Below are 20,480 nucleotides of genomic sequence, written 5' to 3'. Positions count from 1 at the left end.
CCCCGTGGAGATTCGTACCCTCACTACCCTCCAGACCTTCCGCACAGCCCTCAAGATCTGGCTATCCCGTCAGGCCTGGGGTTAAAGATTATAATCCGTCCCCACCCGAATGATGAATGTTGCTTCTATTTTTAATTATGTATTGTTTTATATGTCATTGTGTGTATTCCCTACCCCATAAGTTGTAAGCTGCCCTGAGTCCCCTCAGGGAAAAGGGCGGCCTATAAATAAACTTATCATATCATATCATCATCATCATATCATATCAGCCAGATCCCTTTCTTGGGAGTAGGCAGGGGATTCCCCACTTTGATTTATCAAGACATATGTCTTTGTAGCAAGTATGGTTTCTCTCTCTGTTTCTGAAATACCTTTGCTAGCCTGCCTGACAGTCTCATAGGAAACTTAATTTTAATCTACTTTAGTTCGACTATTGTAATTGGTCTACTATTAATTTAGTAGACTAGACTGGATAGTTGGAATTCCATCAGTAGGTTCTCTGCATGAAAATAGAGACTAACCATGCAAGAAATGTAGTGCAAAATGTTTTGTCAGCATTCGTTTAAAAGCCTTTATTCTAGTATCAAATATATTCATATTCTGTGAAATGATATAATTTTTGCTGTATGCGGAATCTACATTTTCATTATCACAATGCAAAGAATTAATAAAGAAGACCGTTGTCTATTTTTTTTTAAAGCATAAGACTAAGACAGTCCTCTCTTCTTTTAAAGCTATCCCTTTTGTGAAGTCTTTTGACTAATTTCTGGCTATAAATTTCACTGTATCAACCCCTGCATATGTTCCCCCCAGAACACAGTGTGATTGACTTCCGTATGACCATGAAAAATATGATACAGTACTGTAAATATAACTAAAATAGGTTTTCATCCTGTTAATTTTTTCTCATGCTGCCTCCCATTTTAACAAACAATTGCAAAATTCACTATTCTAAAAATATGTTTCAGAAATATAATGGAGCACATTAAATAGCTGGTGAGGATGTATCCAAGATGAAAAGAGCTTTTTATCAGATTTAAGAAAACTGAGCTTTCAGACAGTCCATAGAATAGATTAAAGGCTTTGTTGTTTTGGCCATAAATACAAGTATCTTGCCAAAAATTCTTTTTAAAAAAGGGGTTGTATTATAAAGCATATTTTAAAAATATCAGTACTAAATCATGGTGGTTTTTAGACTGCAACGATCTAAAGTCAAGATAATGAAGAAAATACTTTCCATTTGCAAGTGTTTTGTAAACTTCAAAGGCGATCAAATTATGTAACTTATATTTCATCTGAACTTCTGCTCCCCTTGCTAATTACATTTTTGTGGCATTTTACAGGACGGTGAAGTACTTTATTCAGACTGGAAGATGGAAAGAGATGGTGACTCAGGAAGATTGCTTAGTATGTCTTAAATTTCTCAATATTTCTAAAACGGCTGTAGGACCCAGATAGTGAGTTTTTCAAAAAATAAAAAAAACTAAGTTGTAAAGCACAACGTATATGTTGGATTCCTGTAAACATGGATCACCTTGTTGTTTTGAATTAATATTTTAAAAAAATAGTTGTCCGAATAACTAGTAATTGACTTAGGGTCTGGTTATTTGAGGAACAACTGGTCCAGGGGTGGGTTTCTCGCCCCGTTCCAACCAATTTGTTTGGAACGGGGCCGGCGGCGTCCTCGTGCACGCGCGCAGTGCACGCACACGTACTAGTGCCTGTGCGATGCTCCAGCTGCTCCTGGAGGATCGGGTGGGCGCTGTATGCGTCCTGCGCATGCGTGGAAGCGCAGAACTCGTCAAAACCGGGTAAGAAATGCGGGCGGGTGGGTGGATCCTTCGGCGTTCCCGGAAGTTACTTATTTCCGGGTTCGCTGACCAACTGGTTTGCGGGGATTGCCGCGAACCGCCTGAAACCCACCCCTGAACTGGTCCCTGTGGTTTCTACCATCAGATGATATTCAGTGAGATCAGTCGGCTAGCTGGCTTTTAAGGTCCCATGAATAGCTGTGTCAGCTAATGGGACCAGAAGCCAGGCTTTCCTTATGGAATGATCTTTCTCCAGAGATTCTCATGGCAGCCCCCAATTAAATTCTTTTTTGAGTGGTGGAACTCTTCAAGATAGTTTTTTTTTTAACTTTTCCCAATTGTCTGAACTACTCCTGCAGTTTACTCAGCAAGGGTTGTTTTTTTTAGTAGTTGCCATTACCTTCTAAAAGGGACACAGTAGCTCATTGGCTAAGACACGGAGCTTGTCGATCCGAAAGTTCAGTTGTTTGAATCCCTAGCGTCGCTCCCGTTACTTGTCCCAGCTTCCTCCAACCTAACAGTTCAAAAGCATGTAAAGATGCAAGTAGAAAAATAGGAACCACCTTTGGTGGAAAGGTAACAGCATTCTGTGCACCTTCAGCATTTAGTCATGCCGGCCACATGACCATGGAGACGTCTTCGGACAACGCTAGCTCTTTGGCTTTGAAACGGAGATGAGCACCGCCCCCTAGAGTTGTGAATAGCTAGCACATATGTACAAGGGGAACCTTTACCTTATTACCTTCTAGGGTTGAGAGAGAATGGACTGGCCCAAGATCACTCAGCAGGCTGTAAGATTGGAACTCATAATTGTATGGTTTCTAGGCTGGTTCCTTAACCACTACAGCAAACTGGGGCTCCCAGTGAAATTAAAGTTATTAAAGACCGGGTTTTTCTTCCAAGCCAGGAAAGTTGAAACCATGCTGGAGAAAGTGTGGGAGGAATGTTGGTCATACGACCTATTTATGAACTTTCCATCTCTTTTTATACTTGTGAGTGCCCAGAACCATAGATAGGTTATTATAATGGAATATGGGAATGCTCTAGGGGGAAAAGGGGGAAGAGGTGCTGTCTAAGTAACGATCAGACAAGAGAGGCAGGAACCCCCAGTGGCTTAATAGTCAGATAATGAAACTTAGGAAAATCTACACTAACCTTAACTGCATCAAGCAGTTAAAAGTGGCGGTAAGACGTCTGTATTTTCAGACTGTTACTGAAGCCTTAGAATAAAATAGATTTAGCTCATCTTATTTTGTTCCTTCTCTGGTTTTATCCAGGTGGGTTCACAAAGATAAATGATAGGATAGCTATAGATGGAATAGATGATAGATAGATAGATAGATAGATAGATAGATAGATAGATAGATAGATAGATAGATAGATAGATAGATAGATAGATAGATAGACAGACAGACAGACAGACAGACAGACAGACAGACAGACAGACAGATGATAGATAGATGATAGATAGATAAATGATAGATAGATAGATAGATAGATAGATAGATAGATAGATAGATAGATAGATAGATAGATGATAGACAGACAGACAGATGGACAGACGATAGATACTGTATGGATGACAGACAGATGATAGATAGATAGAAGATGATGATAGAATAAAGTCAACGGGTGATATAGAAAGATAGAATCACTAAAATACTTCTAATAGCAGCTTCTCCCAGCCTGCTGTGTTTTAGAAGTTATGAATTTCAATTCACATGATATCACAGTCAGCCTAGATTTGAAATTCAAACAGTCTGAGAGAACAGATTTGTGAAGGCTGACAATTAAACAGTTTTCAAATCACCATGGATCCCATGGAAGGAGCGAAAAGCAGTAGAACAAAGAACATTCAGTATAGTATCTTTTTTAAAGACCACTGCATAATCAATGTCTTTTGCTATAGTCCTAAGGAGTCTAGAGTAGAATGAATCGACAATCCATTTTTGCAATACTTAATCATCAATTAAAATAAGTGTAATGGTACTAGAGGCTAATTTGGATAAGAACACCTCATCCTGATCTCCCCTGATGGGGAAATTACTTAATTATAGGGTCCATGGTGTTCTCTGAACTTGGTTGTTTTCTTGCAGATGTTTCATTACACAATTACCCAACATTGTCAGTACTAGCAGCATTAAATGGTTAGATAATGAAACACCTGCAAGATCTGAAGGATAACTATTCCCTTCTATTGGTGCCTCAACTATGTTGAACATTTGACAACAGCCATGTGAACTAGGAGGATAAATTGAGTGAATCAGAGTATAACGCCAGCTTTTAAAGGACTGGATTAGGAATAAGAAGGTAAGGATTATTAACATTCACCCTCATCCAGGAGACTCATTGAGTAAATCTGGGCCAGTTTCTTAGCTCAACCCTGTGAGAGAAAAACAGATGTAACAAGTAAATACAAATGGTAAAAGTTTGTATTCGTAAAGCTTACCTTTCCCCCCCACTCCTGTTTCAGGTCAGAAACCATCTAACATACACAGTACCCATGATGGACTTGTTCACACTGTGCAAAGATCACCATTTTTCAAAGATATCATTCTCACAATCGGAGGCTGGAATTTTGCAATATGGAAAGAAGGTGTTACGGTAAAGATTTTGGAATCAGAAATCTCTTAAAAAGACGTTGCAGATCAAAAATTTAAAAAAGGGCAACTCAGAGGTTCACAAACATGTTGCAGCCTCCTTTGAATTTAGGAGTAGCTCTGCACCTTAAAAACTTACTTAAACTTTTCACTGAGGTGGCAGAATTGCTGGTAATGAAATCCACTGAGATTTTTAAATCTAAAAACAACAGATATTGCTTCTTGACAAGGCTTAATTTTCATATGTATTGTGTGTGTTTGTGTATGTGTAGTGTGTGTATTATGTAGAAGCAAGCAGCTTTGGTTTTAAGAGTGGTTTCGGGCAAATTTTGCCTTTCTCACTAAATTAATTTTTAGAAACTTGTTGTCATCAAAATAAATAAAAATTTATAGAACTTAAGAGAGCCAAGGTGGCACAGTGGTTAGAGTGCAGTACTGCAGGCCACTTCAGCTGACTGCTATCTGCAGTTCGGCGGTTCAAATCTCACCGGCTCAAGGTTGACTCAGCCTTCCATCCTTCCGAGGTGGGTGAAATGAGGACCCGGATTGTTGTTGGGGGCAATATGCTGACTCTGTAAACCGCTTAGAGAGGGCTGAAAGCCCCATGAAGCGGTAGATAAGTCTAACTGCTATTGCTATTGCTATAATTAGATGAGCAAAACTGTAGAAGTATATGGAATTCTGTCTTTGTACAGTGTAAGATTTTTGAGAGCCACAATGGCAAATAGTTAAGAAAATATTAAGAATTGTTTCTTTTGTTTTTAATTCAGGGTGGACCCCTCCTTAAGTCAAACTGTGCAGCAAAGAGATATACTGTTGGACATTGGTCGTTATCAAGACCTGGAGTTTTCTTTATTGGGAGAGAAGATGGAAATGTTGACATTTGGGACCTACTGGAGAAAACCCATGAAGCATCTCAGACCCAAAATATCAGCATTGCACATATTACTTCTATTAAGCCTTGGATGTATTCTTGTACGTCAGTGCAGTTTGCTATAATTGTATTTCTTTGCATAAAATATAATTTTGCAATGGGTCTTTCTTAGCAATTAGCAGCATGGGAATAAAGAGATGCTGCCAAGTAGCAAGACAATATTGGAACCCCCCCCCCCCCCCGAAAATATCAAATCCTTAGATGATTATAAGGTAGATTGAGCTGCTAAGAAAAGGAAGGAAGCAAGGAAGGAAGCAAGGAGATGACTAATTTGGGCAAAATAACAATAGTAGTAGTTATAGAAATAGAGAACAAGTCCAGATGTGAGTCTTATAAATTAAACTTAGAGAAAAGCTGTATATTACACACAAATGCATGTAATAAAAACTTGATAAGACGACTGAACAACGGTGCTTCAGAAGTTACAGTTTTACTAGCAGAAATGCTATCTTGAATCCTATGAAGAGAACAGGCAGGAGGCAAGAGGCAGAAAAAAATTGGAAAAATGAATAAAGCTGATTTAACATTAGCTTTCACTCTAGCCAAGTGACCCTTCATTTAAAAAAAAAAGACCCTGGATCTCCGTCACAGTATAACTATGATGTGGAATGCAAAAATATCACATAGTCACAGACTAATTTATACAGTATGTCATAATAAACCATAAGGCCGGCTTAATAGCAAATATGTCCTTGCCCAATATTCCTCAATCCTGGAAACTTTAAAATGTGTAGACTTCAATTCCCAACTCCAAATTCCATAGTTAAATCTATAAAATCTGGGATGTTGGTGCCATTTGACTGGAACAAAAACTAAATACTAAAATATTAATTTATAAACATAGGACATTTAACTAGTCAGTCATAGAGATAGATGGTAAGACTCATTACATTTGTTAATCATTCATCCTTCTGGCTTAGTATTTTTTGTTTGATTTTAACCTGCCTTTATCATTTTTACAAATAACTCAAGGCAGCGCACATATCCCATTCAACTTACTCCTCCTGTTCCCCACAACAACAACAACCCTGTGTGGTGTGTTGGGCTGAGAGAGAGTGACTGGCCCAAAAGCTTTCTTGGCTAAGATGGGATTTGAACTCACAATCTTCTGCTTTCTAGCCTGGTGCCTTAATCACTAGACCAAACTGGCTCTTAGGTTAGGCATACAGGTATTCCTCGAGTTATGTTCATTTGCTCAATGAGGTTCAAGATTATGGTGCTGCTGAATGACTGTCGCATAGTCTTGGTCCCTGAAGTCATGACCATTGCAGTATCGCCGTTGTTACATGATCAAATGTTGGGCTGTTGGTGCTCCCCACCACCACACTTAAAGCCACAGGGGCACTTCAACTTCCTCCACCTGCCTATCTCCCCATTCCATCTCTGCCTTTTTGACCCCCCTGCCCTCTGCAGCCCTCACTGCCCTGCACTCCACCTCTCCCAGCTGACCTTTGCCCTCTTCTTGCTCCTGCTGCTAACCAAGCATACCCAGCGTGGCCTTTTGCGGGGCTGCTGCTGGCCAGGCAAAGCTCTCCTCCCAAGGTGGCATGCCTGCACAGGATCTGGGGAAGGGGGCCTTGTGCTGCTACAGCTGCCTTGCTGGGCACACCTCATCAGCACCGTAAACAAGATCATAGAATCATACAATTATAGAGCTGGAAGGGAGCTTGGAAGTCTTTTAGTCCAATCCTTTGCCCAAGTGAGCAGTTCTTATGCCATCTTGGACAAATGGTTGTCCAATTTTTTCTTGAAAACCTCCAGTTATGGAGCATCTACAACTCCAGGAGGCAAACTGTTCCACTGATTAATCATTCTCACTGTCGGAACAATTCCTCTTTATTCCCAGGTTGAATCTCCCTCTGAGGTCAAACTCACTTAGACGATGACAGTCAGCTGGGGTGGGGAAATATGAGGAAGCATGGCCTTGGAGTGTGGGGTGGCAAGGGAGCTGTGACTGGAACTTCACCCTTTGCTGCTGGACTGAGTAGGGCTTGGAGTGACTGGGGCTTTGTGCTGTAGTAACTGGTGGGCTGGGACATCTGCTGTTTTCTATACAGCCCAAGAGCCTCCCAGAGCCACCTTTCAGGGAAGATAGGCGGCATAAAAGTTAAAATAAATAATAATATGGCAAGCAGCCCTAGAGCCGGGCTGGGCTTCAAAAACTTCAGCAACAGGTTTTCTGCTCGGTTGCTGGGGGGGGTGGTGGCCATGGTGGGCGTGGGCTAGTCGGCCTCCTGAACTACAGCGGGAGGGGGGGAGTTTTCACCTTCCCCAGGCTCCAGAAGCCTTCCAGGAGGCCCATTTCCCCCTCTCCCCGAGCTTCCACGCAGGCCCTGCACTTACCTTACATCCAAAACGGACTGCGTGGAGACTCCTGGGAGGAGCGTGGTGGGGTGGCAGTGGCAAGGTGTGATGGGCATGGCCAGCCAGGGGTGGGATTTGGAGTTTCTCTGAACCAGCCATAACATTAGCTACGGGTTCTCCTGAATCCGGGCGAACCTGTAGCGGCCCACCCTCGCTAGAACCACACGTTATGGTGCTGCTTATTACCTCACAAAGGCAGGGTACAGAACAGAGTTGGGAGGGTACCAGGGTTGCCATGGCTAAGCGATGCAGCTGCAGGACTTCAAGCTTCACGACCGCATCACTTAGCAATGGAAATTCTACTTGTAATTCATTCTGTGAGTTAGCCTCTGCCATTTTGAGCCTAGGTGGCACAGTGGTTAGGGTGCAGTACTGCAGGCCACTTCAGCTGACTGCTAGCTGCAGTTCGGCGGTTCAAATCTCACCGGCTCAAGGTTGACTCAGCCTTCCATCCTTCTGAGGTGGGTAAAATGAGGACCCGGATTGTTGTTGTGGACAATATGCTGACTCTGTAAACCGCTTAGAGAGGGCTGAAAGCCCTATGAAGCGGTATATAAGTCTAACTGCTACTGCTATTGCTATTTTCCAGCAATTAAAACCTAGGTTTCTGACCCAACCATTATATATGCTATGTATTCATGTTAAAATATTTGCTCTCAATTAAATGCTCTATAGCACTGTTTCTCGACCTTGAGAACTTTAAGAGGAGTGGACTTCAACTCTTGGGAGTCCACTCATCTTAAAGTTTCCAAGGTTGAGAAACATTACTATAGAGTATAACTCAGATTGACTTATCATTGGAATTTTGTGTAAGAGTTTTAACTATGAGCAAAAATCTGCCAAATCTATTCCAAAGTCATGAACCAATATATTTTAGCAGATTATATCAATCTAACAGGTTTTAGTACCATTTGCTTGGGGAACAAGTGGAAGAATGTGTTTGGGAAACGAGCATTTATTTCTCACCTATTCACCAACATCAATAATGAAAGCAAATGGTTCTACCAATGGTTAGAAGTTGAAGGTTTTCACCCGCAATAATATTTTCTGTCTTCTCCCACAGCAAAGCAACACTTCCTAGCAGTGGCTGATGATTTTGGCACCTTGCATATTTTAGAAATTTCATGGTCTTTAATTCACCCTTCCAGCAATGAGGTTTGTAACTCATTTCATACATTATTGTGGTATTAAAAGTTACAAAATAGAGAATTTCTATTTTAAATCTTCATCTTTAACAACTCCATTGTCTTCCATGCCTAACACAGGATTAGAACTCACCATCTCCCAGTTTCTATCCTGGTGAACGATTACACATCTTGGATTTGGCAATTAGTGCTCTCCAGATATTCTGGATTTAAGCATCCTTTAACAAGTTTACTGGCAAGATTGTTGTTGAAAACATCTGGACGGCACTGGTTTGCCTATTCTCCAAGTCTAACAAAAAATGTTCATTGATTTTTATTTCTCACATTTATATCCTATTCTTCTACTGTGAAATGCAGGCCAGATAGTATTCAGGTTTCTTCAGTTCTTGTATAAAGATAAGCATGTTTTTATGAATGGACAAACCATGCTCATCATAATTAAACATACATTGGAAATGGCAGCGTTCCAGTGTTCTTCATTACTTTGAGCGAGAAGTCAAACATCTGGAGTATTTTGAGCAGCGGCAGGAATTCAGAAATGAAGAAAGGGTGGCCCTTGAGTATGAAAAGATGATTAAGAGAACGGTAAGATCTTAAGAGACTGAAAAACTAAGATAAGGCTGTTACGAATATTATTTAATTTACAAATTTCTTTGGCAAGTGAATTATGAAAAAGTACAATTAAAATAAGTGGGTTTTTGGTGTAGGGGATTGTGGCCAATTGAATATCCTTAGGACCCATATTTTCTGTAACAATTTTCATTGCGCCTAATCCTTTATTAATCATTATTTTTACAAGATTTTCTATTCTTCTCTGCAGCCAAAACATTCTCAGATAGCTTACAAACCAATACAAACATTCCTTACTCTTAGACTTACAATCTATGGAAAGCAATTATGGGGGAAGGGGCGGGGGATAAAATGCAAGTTTTTACTTTATTTTAACTTTCTTCAGCAACAGGAAGTTTTCTATATATATATTTTTAAATAGCTACAATACTAGTATATCTTAGTAAATCCAAAACTAAATGATGGTTTGGGCTAATTGCAATCAATCCATACTTTATTTTGAATTTCTGAAAGCAGAAAATCCAAAAGTGGTGCCGTCTCTAGTCTGCTTTCTTTTCTTATTTTGCTCCTATAATTGTCTCTATCACATTGTACAGGTAGTCCTTGACTTACAACCACAATCAACACCAGAATTTTCATTGCTAACCCATAATTAAATGATAATTACATGAATTGTGCCTGATATTACACCCTTTTTTTCACTGTTAAGAGAATTATTGCGGTTGTGAAGTGAATAACTTTGCTTGTCAGAAGTCAGCTGGGAAGGTCACAAATTTATTTACTTAGTTTGTCGCTCATGTACAAGATAACAGGAATAAGAATAAACATGAATAAGAACCCAGGAAATGGGTACAAACAAATGAGGATAGTAGGACAGGGATGCCAGGCATGCTTGTACGCTTATGCACGCCCCTCCTGACCTCTCACAAATGGTGAGGATCCGACCCTGGGATGTTGCAACTGGGATAAATACATGCCAGTTGCCAATGCCTAAATTTTGATTGGATGACTGAGGGGGATGTTGTAATAGTTGTAAGTGTGAGGATCAGTTCTAAGTTACTATTTTCAGTGCAGTTGCAACTGGTTGTAAGTCGAGGGCTACCTGCACAATGCTCTCCAGCCAAACTGGAACTACCGGTATGATCTCAAGATACCTATCCCATAACCATGCTGCTTAGGAATTCTGGAAGTTGTATTCCCAACACTTCTGAGGACCTCAAGCTGGGAAGGCTGTCCCAAAATATTACCCTGTTTCCCTAAAAATAAGACCTCCCTGGATAATAAGCTCAATTGGACTCCTGAGCGCATGCGCTAAAATAAACCCTCCCCAAAAATATTGCAACATAGCAGCAGCCATGAGGTGACCACGCTCGCCGCCTCCTGCACATCAAAAATAATAAGACCTTCCTGAAGATAAGGCCAAGTGCATATTTCGGGGGTCAAAAGAAAATAAGACCTCTTATTTTGGAGGAAACACAGTATTACTATTAATTTAAATTTATTATAGCCACCCAGTCCCATAGACTACTCTTGAGTACTAAGTTACTTCAAAAATAACATTTATCAGACGATATTGCTGGCTATTTTGAAAATAGGTATCGTCTCAGGAATGTAAAGATAGAATCTGGTGGGAGTAGGGGAAAACGCCTGTTTTGTAGGGTAACATCATTTCTTCCCCCCTCCTTCTTCATTCTTCTTTTCTCTTTGCAGAAAATGGCTGGTGGTCAGCGATCAAGAGAGTTAATGGAAGAACAAGCCAATCAAAATTATATAGAATTTTTGGATTTGGAGAAAGCCATATTGGTTCGACTTGGATTAATCAAGGGACTAGATAGATTTAGCCCCTCGAGAAACTTGTTGACTTAACAATAATGAGCAAGTTCAGAATAGCTGCGACTCCCAACATATATAATTTATATTGCAAGTCGTTAATGAAACAGACACCCAGCTATTTTTATTTCACTGCTAATTGTGCCTTTGCCAGTGAGAATGGCCAAGGATAGCAGACAAGCATGTATGTGCTGTTCTTCCCTATCCCTATATTATGTATAATAAATGCATACCTAAGCAATATTTATTGTTAATTTGCTGTAGTGTCATAATGCAGATTTAATAAACACCTATTTATTTGTAAAATATGGCATTGTGGAACCTGTGGTGTTAAAAAGAAAACGAAAAATAAAGCCAATTCAAGGGTGCCCCAAAGGTGTTTTTACAAGAGGCAACTGGCTCAGAGCTGAAGAAACTTCTTGGATGACAAGTGAAATGGCTTCAAAAAAATAAATGAAAAAGTCTTGAAAAAGCGCCTTCGGGACAACCATGATCTGGATGACCAAGAATCTCTTTATACAATTCAAGGGTCCATTCTGTTTTATCAACTTACATGCAGGTCTCACCTTTCACCCAGGTCAACATTCTGAGTTCGCACACAGTCACGCTCATATTATATTTTTCATGTTAGAAAGTGTAGCAGTAGGTAAAATACTGGACAATATTTCAGTGGGGTTACTGCAGGAGAAAAAAATGGAGCCAGTTTTGTTTTGAAAGCATCAATGTACTGCATTTCTTTCTTCTAATGCAGTTGCTACACAACGCATGAATGAATGAATGATAGACTGAATTATTTATTACACTCTTGGACGCTGCACATTTGCACATGGGGACAGAAATTTTTTAAAGTGATACGTTTTTTTTGTTGGGTAAGTTAAATGCATAAAGTCATGTCCCAATCGCCATTCAGCAGGGGAATTGGGATGCTGCATTAATATGCTTGCTAAGGTAAAGGTGAAGATTCCCCTCGCACATATGTGCGAGTCGTTCCCGACTCTAGGGGACGGTGCTCATCTTTGTTTCCAAACCGAAGAGCTAGCGTTGTCTGAAGACGTCTCCGTGGTCATGTGGCCAGCATGACTAAACCCTGAAGGTGCACAGAACACTGTTACCTTCCCACCAAAGATGGTTCCTATTTTTCTACTTGCATTTTTACATGCTTTCAAACTGCTAGGTTGGCAGAAGCGGGGACAAGTAATGGGAGCTCACTCCATTTCACGGCACTAGTTATTCGAACCACTGAACTGCCAACCTTTTGGATCGACAAGCTCAGCATCTTAGCCACTGAGCCACCGCATCCCTTTCATATGTTTGTTAGTGACTATTATCCAGGGCATCTTTTAAAAAGTTACAGATCACTGAATATAAAAAAGAAACCAGCTATTACATCCTGGTTTCTAACATTAGAGGTCAAAATGTAATCAAGAGCATCCTGTTTAAAAAATGTTAAGTAATAGTGGAATAATTTAAAGTAGACTTGCCAATGTTGTTCAGGCCATCAGGTACACTGATTTAACACCAAGGACTGCAACAAGTGGAGTATGCAAAATGACATCTACTCTTGAGTGGAAGTAGTGATTCCCAGGGGTAGTACTTACTTTCCCGACTGGTTCATAAATGTGAGTGTGCACGTCCACGCATGTGCTCGGCCTTCCACACACACGTTTTGATCTCACACACGGCTTGAACACATGCACACAGCTTGAAAACATGCCTAAATAGGACATCCCACCCACAATTTCTACTACTGGTTCGGGCTAACCAGTCCAAACCGGCTGAATACCACCTATGGTGATTCTATTCCATTCCACTCCATTCATTCTTCTTCACAGGATTCTGGACAAGATGGACTTTGACCTGATAAAAGGGCCATCTGCTCTTATCAACTGTGAAATGCCTTCATATCATCATCCTAGATGATACATTAGATTAAGTCTGTGTTCTTCCCATTTCATAGCAAACAGACTAACAATCCTGGAAATATAAATTCTTTCACACGAGTTAAAATGTATTCTTAAAAATAATAACATTTTACAAAAATACAAAATACTTGTTATTTTCAATTTTGGGTTTTATTCAGAATTAACATAGTTCAAAAATAATTCACTTCCTGTACATATGCTTTAAAAAATATGTCAGCTTATCAATAAATGCTTCAGGTTAAAATATATGTTTTTAAACTGTATCACTATATTGAAATGACTGTAGTTGTGTACCGCCACTCTAATAATCCTCATCATAATAAATTAACCAGACTGTATAAAATGCTGAAATATTTCTTTAAGGTAAATGTGGCAAAAATCATATACCAAATTCAGTCATCCTATTGTCAATAAATAGCTAAAATAATTATAATAGTCAATATCAAGGAACAAATTAAATAGCACTTGTACCAGATCAAAAAGAGAGAGAGAGAACTGATAATATAAAGAAACAGGGGGGAAACCAGACCTATGATATAGGGTACCCTTTCCTTACCCTCCAGCTATTTTAAGACTGTAATTCCCAGAATTCCTAGATGAACTGAGAAAGTTGTGATTCCCAAACAACTGAAGACATCAGTTGATGAAAGTTAATGCAAAGCAAATAGTGTTCATAACACTCTTTAAAAGATAATGGCTTCCCCTGTTTGCTAACTTGCATTTTTAAAGGAATGCCATTTAAGACGTACTCTACTCCATTGCTCTCTCTTTTTTTAAGAGGCACCTGGTTATAATTTATTGCTGCTTAGGTCTTATTGCCTGACTGCAGACAGAACTTAAATTTTCATCAGGCTTATATTTACTTTGGTTCACAGTGAATATCAAAAATCTGCAGACCAATCCAATCAGGATTTATTAAATTTACCCTTCCCACAACAAACTGGAAAAGCTGCCAATATTCATGTAAGAAACCTGGCAAGATAAACAATACATTGATCGTCTTAGCACTTAAGGACATTCTTGGGATTAAAGAAGCTAGACCAATTGGAATGAAGACCTTCAAAATGTTTCAGGCCGTGTGAAACACATTTACTTTAACAGGCACTTTCTTCATCCATATTAACCTTTGAAAAAGAGGCAAACTCTTTGGGGGTCTCCCTAGAATTGATAAAGGTGTAGAAATGTATTAGGGGGAACAGGTTTAAAGTATATAATAAGTGGTTCTTTATCACAAAATAAAGAAGCAGCACAACTATGAAAAACGAGGAGCTTCCCATTAGCATAGGAGAAGGGAAAATTCCCTATTTGAGAAAAAAACTGAACAAAATACACAGTAAGGCACTCAACTTATGACCATTAATTTAATGACGGCTCAAAATTACAAAGGCCTTGGAAAGAATGACTTATGATCCATCCTCGCAATTGCAACCATCACACTAGCCTTCCTACCCCATTATATGATCACCATTTAGCCAATTGGCAACTGGCTTGCGTTTATGGCTATGTGATTGACTTAACAACCCAGGATTCACTTAATGACCACAGTGATTTGTTATAACCACCATAGTAAAATGACTAATGTGGTCATGTGAAGACTTGCTGAACGACAGCAACCAAAATTCCATTCCCAATTGTGGTCATAAGTCAAGCACTACCTGTAATGGCGTACAAAGTTACGCTTCTATATTTCCAATCCAATGAGACTGATATAATGCCTAAGCGTGGTTCACTCCGTTTGGAGATGCTTTAACACAATCGACCCTGGACTGCATTTATTATTGCTTATGCACAGTGCTAACATTAGGCTGATCTGGTTAAAGATCTGCATTTAAAGTCATTACATTTTTTAAAAATGTGCATATTTGTGGACAATTTGGTAGAATAACTGTTGGACAACAATAATCCCCTCCCACTTCAACTTCTATATTAATCCCCCGATTGATCTTTTACAGAACCCTGATTTCCATCCTCTTAACCTAGCACAACGCAAAATGCCAGTTCTCTTAAATGCTGATGACGCTGCTATCATTTCACAAACCCCCATAGGTCTGAAGAGAGCAATTAGGGCAACACTCGGCTATTGCAGGCAAAACAAGCTGGTCCTTAACTTCAATAAATCAAAAATTTTAGTTTTTGCTAAAAGACCAAGCCAATACTCATGGAAATTGAAAGGATACAGTTTGGAACAGGTTAGAACATTTAGATACTTTGGTGTGGTTTTCCACTCACTAGGGACATGGAAGGCACACCTGGATCACACATTGCAAGTAGCCATTAGGTCCTCAAATGCAATCAAACATTTCTTTTATACAGGTGGAGGTCAGTTAGTACCTGCTGCCTTAAAACTTTTTGAGGCCAAAACATTGGCACAAATTCTTTACGGGGCACAAACAGGAATCCTTGCAAAGAGAGACTTAGGATCACAATAAATGTTTTGATTTGGTAGCTGCTAGGGTCTCTATCAAGCAATCAAGTCTCAAAGCATCTCTAGAAACATGTTTTTAGTTTCACAAACAGAATTTCAGCAAGGTGTGACAAACAGGCCATTGTGTCTAGACAATTTGTTATCATGGATACCTTAATTTGTATGCTTTTAGTTCCAACCTTCAAATATCTCAGCGTCCAACTACTTTCTTGTCCAGGATATCCCACAACTGCTTATGTGTGATTGTTGACAACACAACGGGCAAGTCTCTCTTCAGCTCTCTTTAGTCAGATCTAGAGTGGGCCAGAAGGACACAGGACTGTCCTGTGGAGCCCTTGGTGCTATCTGAGCACGGCTGTTTGCTTGCAGATGTTTCATTACCCATTAAAATGCTGATGCTTCTTAGCTGGATGAACATTTGCAAACAAACAGCCAAGGAAACACCAAGGACTCCCCAATTCAACCCTGAGCTACACCTATTCATTTCTACAGTGCTGTCATGTATAACATCTCCAGTAGGGCATAAAAAATACTAACCTCCCGCATCAGCAGTTTTACTTGACTGGCATGGGGAGAAAGGGTGAGCAAACTGTAGAAGTAGTGCACAATCACCTCATTTTACACAATCACCTAATGCAGTGGCAGGTCTTGCTCTCTATGAAGAAATGATATTTCCTATGCTAATCTACCCCCACCTTTTGGTGTCTGCCTGCCTGCCTGCCTCTCTCTCTCTCTCTCACACACACACACACCACCATCATCACCATTATGCTGGGAGATTAAAGAACCGTCGTTTAACGTTAAGTTCAGAGCACCAGGTTGGAGGAGAGAGAAGAAACTCTTATCCTGCGCAATGAAGCGTACCTTTTTCACATATAAATATCTACAAGACAAAAGTTAGAAAAATATTTTTTGCAAGTTTTAAATAGTTGCTTGAAAGTGTTACTATAGGAATACATCAATATTCATACAACTGAACTATCAAAAAGCTTCCCCCCCCCCACATAGCAGCCTTTGCGTTGCAAGTGAAAATGTGTCAAAATAATAGAACGTGACCTAGGTACAGTTTGTGCCGCGTGTTATCACTTAAAGTAGCAACATTAATCTTCTCTCTTCTGAGAGAACATCTGTACCAGGGCTAAGGTTTCAGGAACAAAGTGTACTGTTCCAGTATAACAAAGATAGAAATGAGGCATTATATATCTTTGATAAACTGTTCAAATTTCCTAAGTGCATAGTACCTTGACAAGGAATATTGCAGAATTGTTTTATAAAAAGGAACAAGTTTTCAGATGGTGGAGAAAGACCGAATCTCCAACATTGCCCAATGCAATTATAATACAGATCAGCACCCCCCCCCCCCAATCCAAAACACAATCCTTTTCCTTATACTCTCCTGGTGGAATACAACAGAAGCGACACATAAAACTGGAGACATGGCAAAGCAAAGTGATCAACAACTCATATTGAGCTTGTTTTTATTGAGTTCCCGTTCCAGGTTTCCTATCAGGGTATCAATGCTTTCTTGCAAGTTTTTAAGGTTAACTTGATGGTTCACTGCAGAATCCATGGTTTGCATTGTTAGATAGGCCTGAAAGGTGCGTTCTTTGGACACACAAATGGGCCGCCGAAGCAGCGTTCTGGAAGAATCCGCTTGGCTGCCATCGTCCCCACTTTCCGCCTCTTCTGAAGGGACGTCATCATAGTCTGCTTCGCTCAGAGCTTCTTTGGGGCCGACAAAGTAGTTCTCTCCACAAGCAGTCCAATCTCCTGCATAGCGGTTGCTTGAAGGGCTGTCCAGTCTGGCTGGCCTGGATCGCAAGATCCCAGAGACTTCGCTTAAATTTAACATTTGAGGCCGCTGTTTCTTAGGCCTCAGATAGTTCACAGAGGACTGCTGCTCCAGCAAGGCTGACTCTTCAGTTGATGGATGTTGCACTATGATAAAGCATAATTGGAACTCATTTTAGCTTAACAGTACACCTTAAAAGAAAGCAGCAATATGACATTTTATTTTTTCCCACCGGTCTATGAATTGGGAACATGCATTTATGCATGCACACTGAACAGCCAATAATTCTATTGTACTGATTTTGGTACCAGCCAATCAAGTTATATGGAAAAGAAAAAGCCAACTAGTGGACATTTCGTCTTAAAACTACCATGCCTTTTGTCTACTGCCGCTGAAGGAATCTATTAAAACTTTAACCTGATTAACTCTGCAAGTTGATTTTGCAAGTTAATCACAGTCCAAAATCACAGTACAGTTTGAAGGAGAGCTTCCAAAGGCGATCTACAGTCAACTATGTAAGAAAAAGCAGGCAGAACAAACACACATTTGGCACTTTTTGTTACCTGAACTCATGGTTTTACAGCTCTAGAAACTAAGTCTCCTCTGGTTATCGCCTTCCTATGGTAAACAGTACAAATGTTTTATTCACCAACAACTGCTACAGAATTCAACTGCAAAAGTTTCTCTTCCAAGCATCTCTCTGCAGTAATGGTTCTACTATTATTATTTTTGGTTCTGCTGTTACGATTTTTGGTTCTACTATTATTATCGTTATTGATTCTATTGTTATTTTTGCTTATTTTACTTATCACAATATTCGGGTTGCGTAATGGAACACAGAAGGGACATCATTCCTACCATCTTTACTAACTTTGTCAGTAAGACTTGATCGTGGCACGACAAAACCGCGCTCGACTAAAGCGCGCCCGATTAAACCGCGTCGCTGACATCATCAACAGGGCGACAACAGCGAGCGCGGAGAAAGAAGGGCGCTTTAAATAGCGCTTTGAAAGCAAGCCGATTCAAGTTAAGGTAAGGGTTAGGTTTAGGGTTAGGTTAAGGGTTACAATTAGGTTTAGCGTTAGGTTAAGGGTTAGGTTAAGGGTTAGGGTTAGGGTTAGGTTAAGGGTTAGGGTTAGGTTAAGGGTTAGGGTTAGGATTAGGTTTAGGGGGGTTAAGTTTAGGGGTTAATTTTAGGTTTATAGCAGTAGACTTATATACCGCTTCATAGGGCTTTCAGCCCTCTCTAAGCGGTTTACAGAGAGTCAGCATATTGCCCCCAACAATCCGGGTCCTCATTTTACCCACCTCGGAAGGATGGAAGGCTGAGTCAACCCTGAGCCGGTGAGATTTGAACCGCTGAACTGCTGATCTAGCAGTAGCCTGCAGTGCTGCATTTAACCACTGCGCCACCTCGGTTTAGCGTTTACAGTGTGCTTTTTTCTCCGCGCTGTTGTCACGCTGTGATGACGTCAGCTACGCGGTTTCATCGAGCGCCCTTTAGTTGAACGCGGTTTTGTGGTGGAACCAGACTTGATATGGAATGGAGAGAACATGGCAGCAGAGACTAATGGAAATTAGGTCCAAAAGAAGCTGAGGGACCTTTGAATTGTTTCAACAGTACTAAATGGAAGGAGTTGCATCTCCCTATTGTCTTGTCAGAAGATGCAAAAGCTGATGAATGTACAGGCAAAGCTTGTTGTAAAGAATGTAGAAGGAAGATAACGTGTAAAGTAAAGATCTTGTAGGACCAGAGGAAAAAGTGTGAGGATTCTGTGCCATTGTAATGGGTGCACAGTTAGCAAAAGAAGAATGCACTTTCAAGACTTAAACTTATACAAGGAGTAGTCAACTTATGGCCATTTCTTAACGATTGTTTACAACAGTGCTGAAATAATTGATTTAGGACCAACCTCGACAACTTTCTTTCATTGCAGAATTCCTGCAGTGATGTGATTTTATCTCTAGTGCTTGGCAACTGTAGCACATATACAATGGTGGCCGCAACCTGTGGTCATGTGATCTCCCTCTGTAAGCTTCCCAAGTAGCTTCTGACAAGCAAAGTCAATGGGAAAAACCAGCAGGGAAGGTCGGGATCATATGGTGTTTTGCTAAATGATCATGGCAGAAAAAGTCATAAAATCGGGTATGATGAATTATCTGGTCCCTATTGTGGTCATAAGTCGAGGACAAATTATCTGGTCCCTATTGTGGTCATAAGTCGAGGTTACAGATGAAAAACATTCACTACACCAGCCTTTCCCAACCTTGGCAACTTGAAGATGTCCGGACTTCAACTCCCAGAATTCCCCAGCCAGCGAATGCTGGCTGGGGAATTCTAGGAGTTGAAGTCCGGACATCTTCAAGTTGCCAAGGTTGGGAAACACTGCACTACACCAAGCATCTCTCTCCTACTTGGGTTGGCATATTATCCTGTGAGGCAGTTCGAGTCTCACTAGGCTCAAGGTTGACTCAGCCTTCCATCCTTCCAAGGTTGGAAAATGAGAACTCAGATTGTTGGGGGCAATATGCTGACTCCGTAAACCGCTGAGAGAGGGCTGTGAAGCACTGTGAAGCGGTATATAAGTCTAAGTGCTATTGCTATTTATGTGATATCTTTCTTCAAAGACCATCCTGAACTGCGGTGGCTCTGTAATTTCTAATTGTATCTGCCAGGGGTTATATTATTGATATATTCATTACATTTAATCCCGATTTTCCTTTAGAAGCAAAGGGAGATTGTTGTGATATAAAAAGCTAACTCCAGCACATAACAAGGCAGAAGTCAACAAATGCAACCTGTCACTTACTCAGATAATCATAGGAGTAAATTTTCACTCAGGTTCAAATGACTCCCTGGAAGTAGTATATCTTGTCTAACAATTCTGGTTTCTTGTTTTAAAAAGATGAGAAAACATGTACATCAACAAAAGCTCTTCCGATTAAGATTTTTTTCTTTGAAACAAAGGGCTCATGTGTTAAACCTTAAGTGCCAGCATTATTACATTTTCTGAATAAATAAGGGCCATGATTTTTCAATTTATAAATAAACAGATAAATGAAAAGTTGGTCACAAGCATCGTTATC

General features: G+C 40.1%; 2 protein-coding genes across 4 annotated transcripts in view; one reads left to right on the top strand and one right to left on the bottom strand.

Moving 5' to 3' along the window:
* The window catches only part of DNAI3 (dynein axonemal intermediate chain 3), a 49,368-nt gene extending 37,815 nt beyond the window's left edge, over positions 1 to 11,553 (top strand). The window contains exons 18-23 of one of the 2 annotated variants that reach the window (XM_087719362.1): positions 1,344 to 1,407; positions 4,285 to 4,415; positions 5,182 to 5,386; positions 8,773 to 8,864; positions 9,317 to 9,439; positions 11,135 to 11,553. In XM_087719362.1, coding sequence (XP_087575488.1) covers positions 1,344 to 1,407; positions 4,285 to 4,415; positions 5,182 to 5,386; positions 8,773 to 8,864; positions 9,317 to 9,439; positions 11,135 to 11,290 — 771 coding nt within the window. In that variant the 3' untranslated portion in view covers positions 11,291 to 11,553. Of the gene's footprint in view, positions 1 to 1,343; positions 1,408 to 4,284; positions 4,416 to 5,181; positions 5,387 to 8,772; positions 8,865 to 9,211; positions 9,440 to 11,134 lie in introns of those variants that run through there. The other variant, XM_087719363.1, reaches the window with a different exon arrangement.
* A 2,970-nt stretch (positions 11,554 to 14,523) lies between these two features.
* The window catches only part of SYDE2 (synapse defective Rho GTPase homolog 2), a 48,520-nt gene continuing 42,563 nt past the window's right edge, over positions 14,524 to 20,480 (bottom strand). The window contains exons 7-8 of one of the 2 annotated variants that reach the window (XM_087719361.1): positions 17,957 to 18,011; positions 17,405 to 17,539 (exon numbers count right to left, since the gene is read on the bottom strand). In XM_087719361.1, the coding sequence (XP_087575487.1) occupies positions 18,001 to 18,011 (11 nt within the window). In that variant the 3' untranslated portion in view covers positions 17,405 to 17,539; positions 17,957 to 18,000. Of the gene's footprint in view, positions 17,540 to 17,956; positions 18,012 to 20,480 lie in introns of both variants that reach the window. The other variant, XM_087719360.1, reaches the window with a different exon arrangement.

The sequence above is a fragment of the Thamnophis sirtalis genome, unplaced genomic scaffold, assembly GCF_051295495.1.
Source record: "Thamnophis sirtalis isolate CommonGarterSnake01/CBP01778 unplaced genomic scaffold, rThaSir2_p1.2 scaffold_7, whole genome shotgun sequence".
In the NCBI taxonomy this organism is placed as follows: domain Eukaryota; kingdom Metazoa; phylum Chordata; class Lepidosauria; order Squamata; family Natricidae; genus Thamnophis; species Thamnophis sirtalis.
Note: the sequence above shows the minus strand (reverse complement) of the source record. Positions and strands in the feature narration are given on the sequence as shown.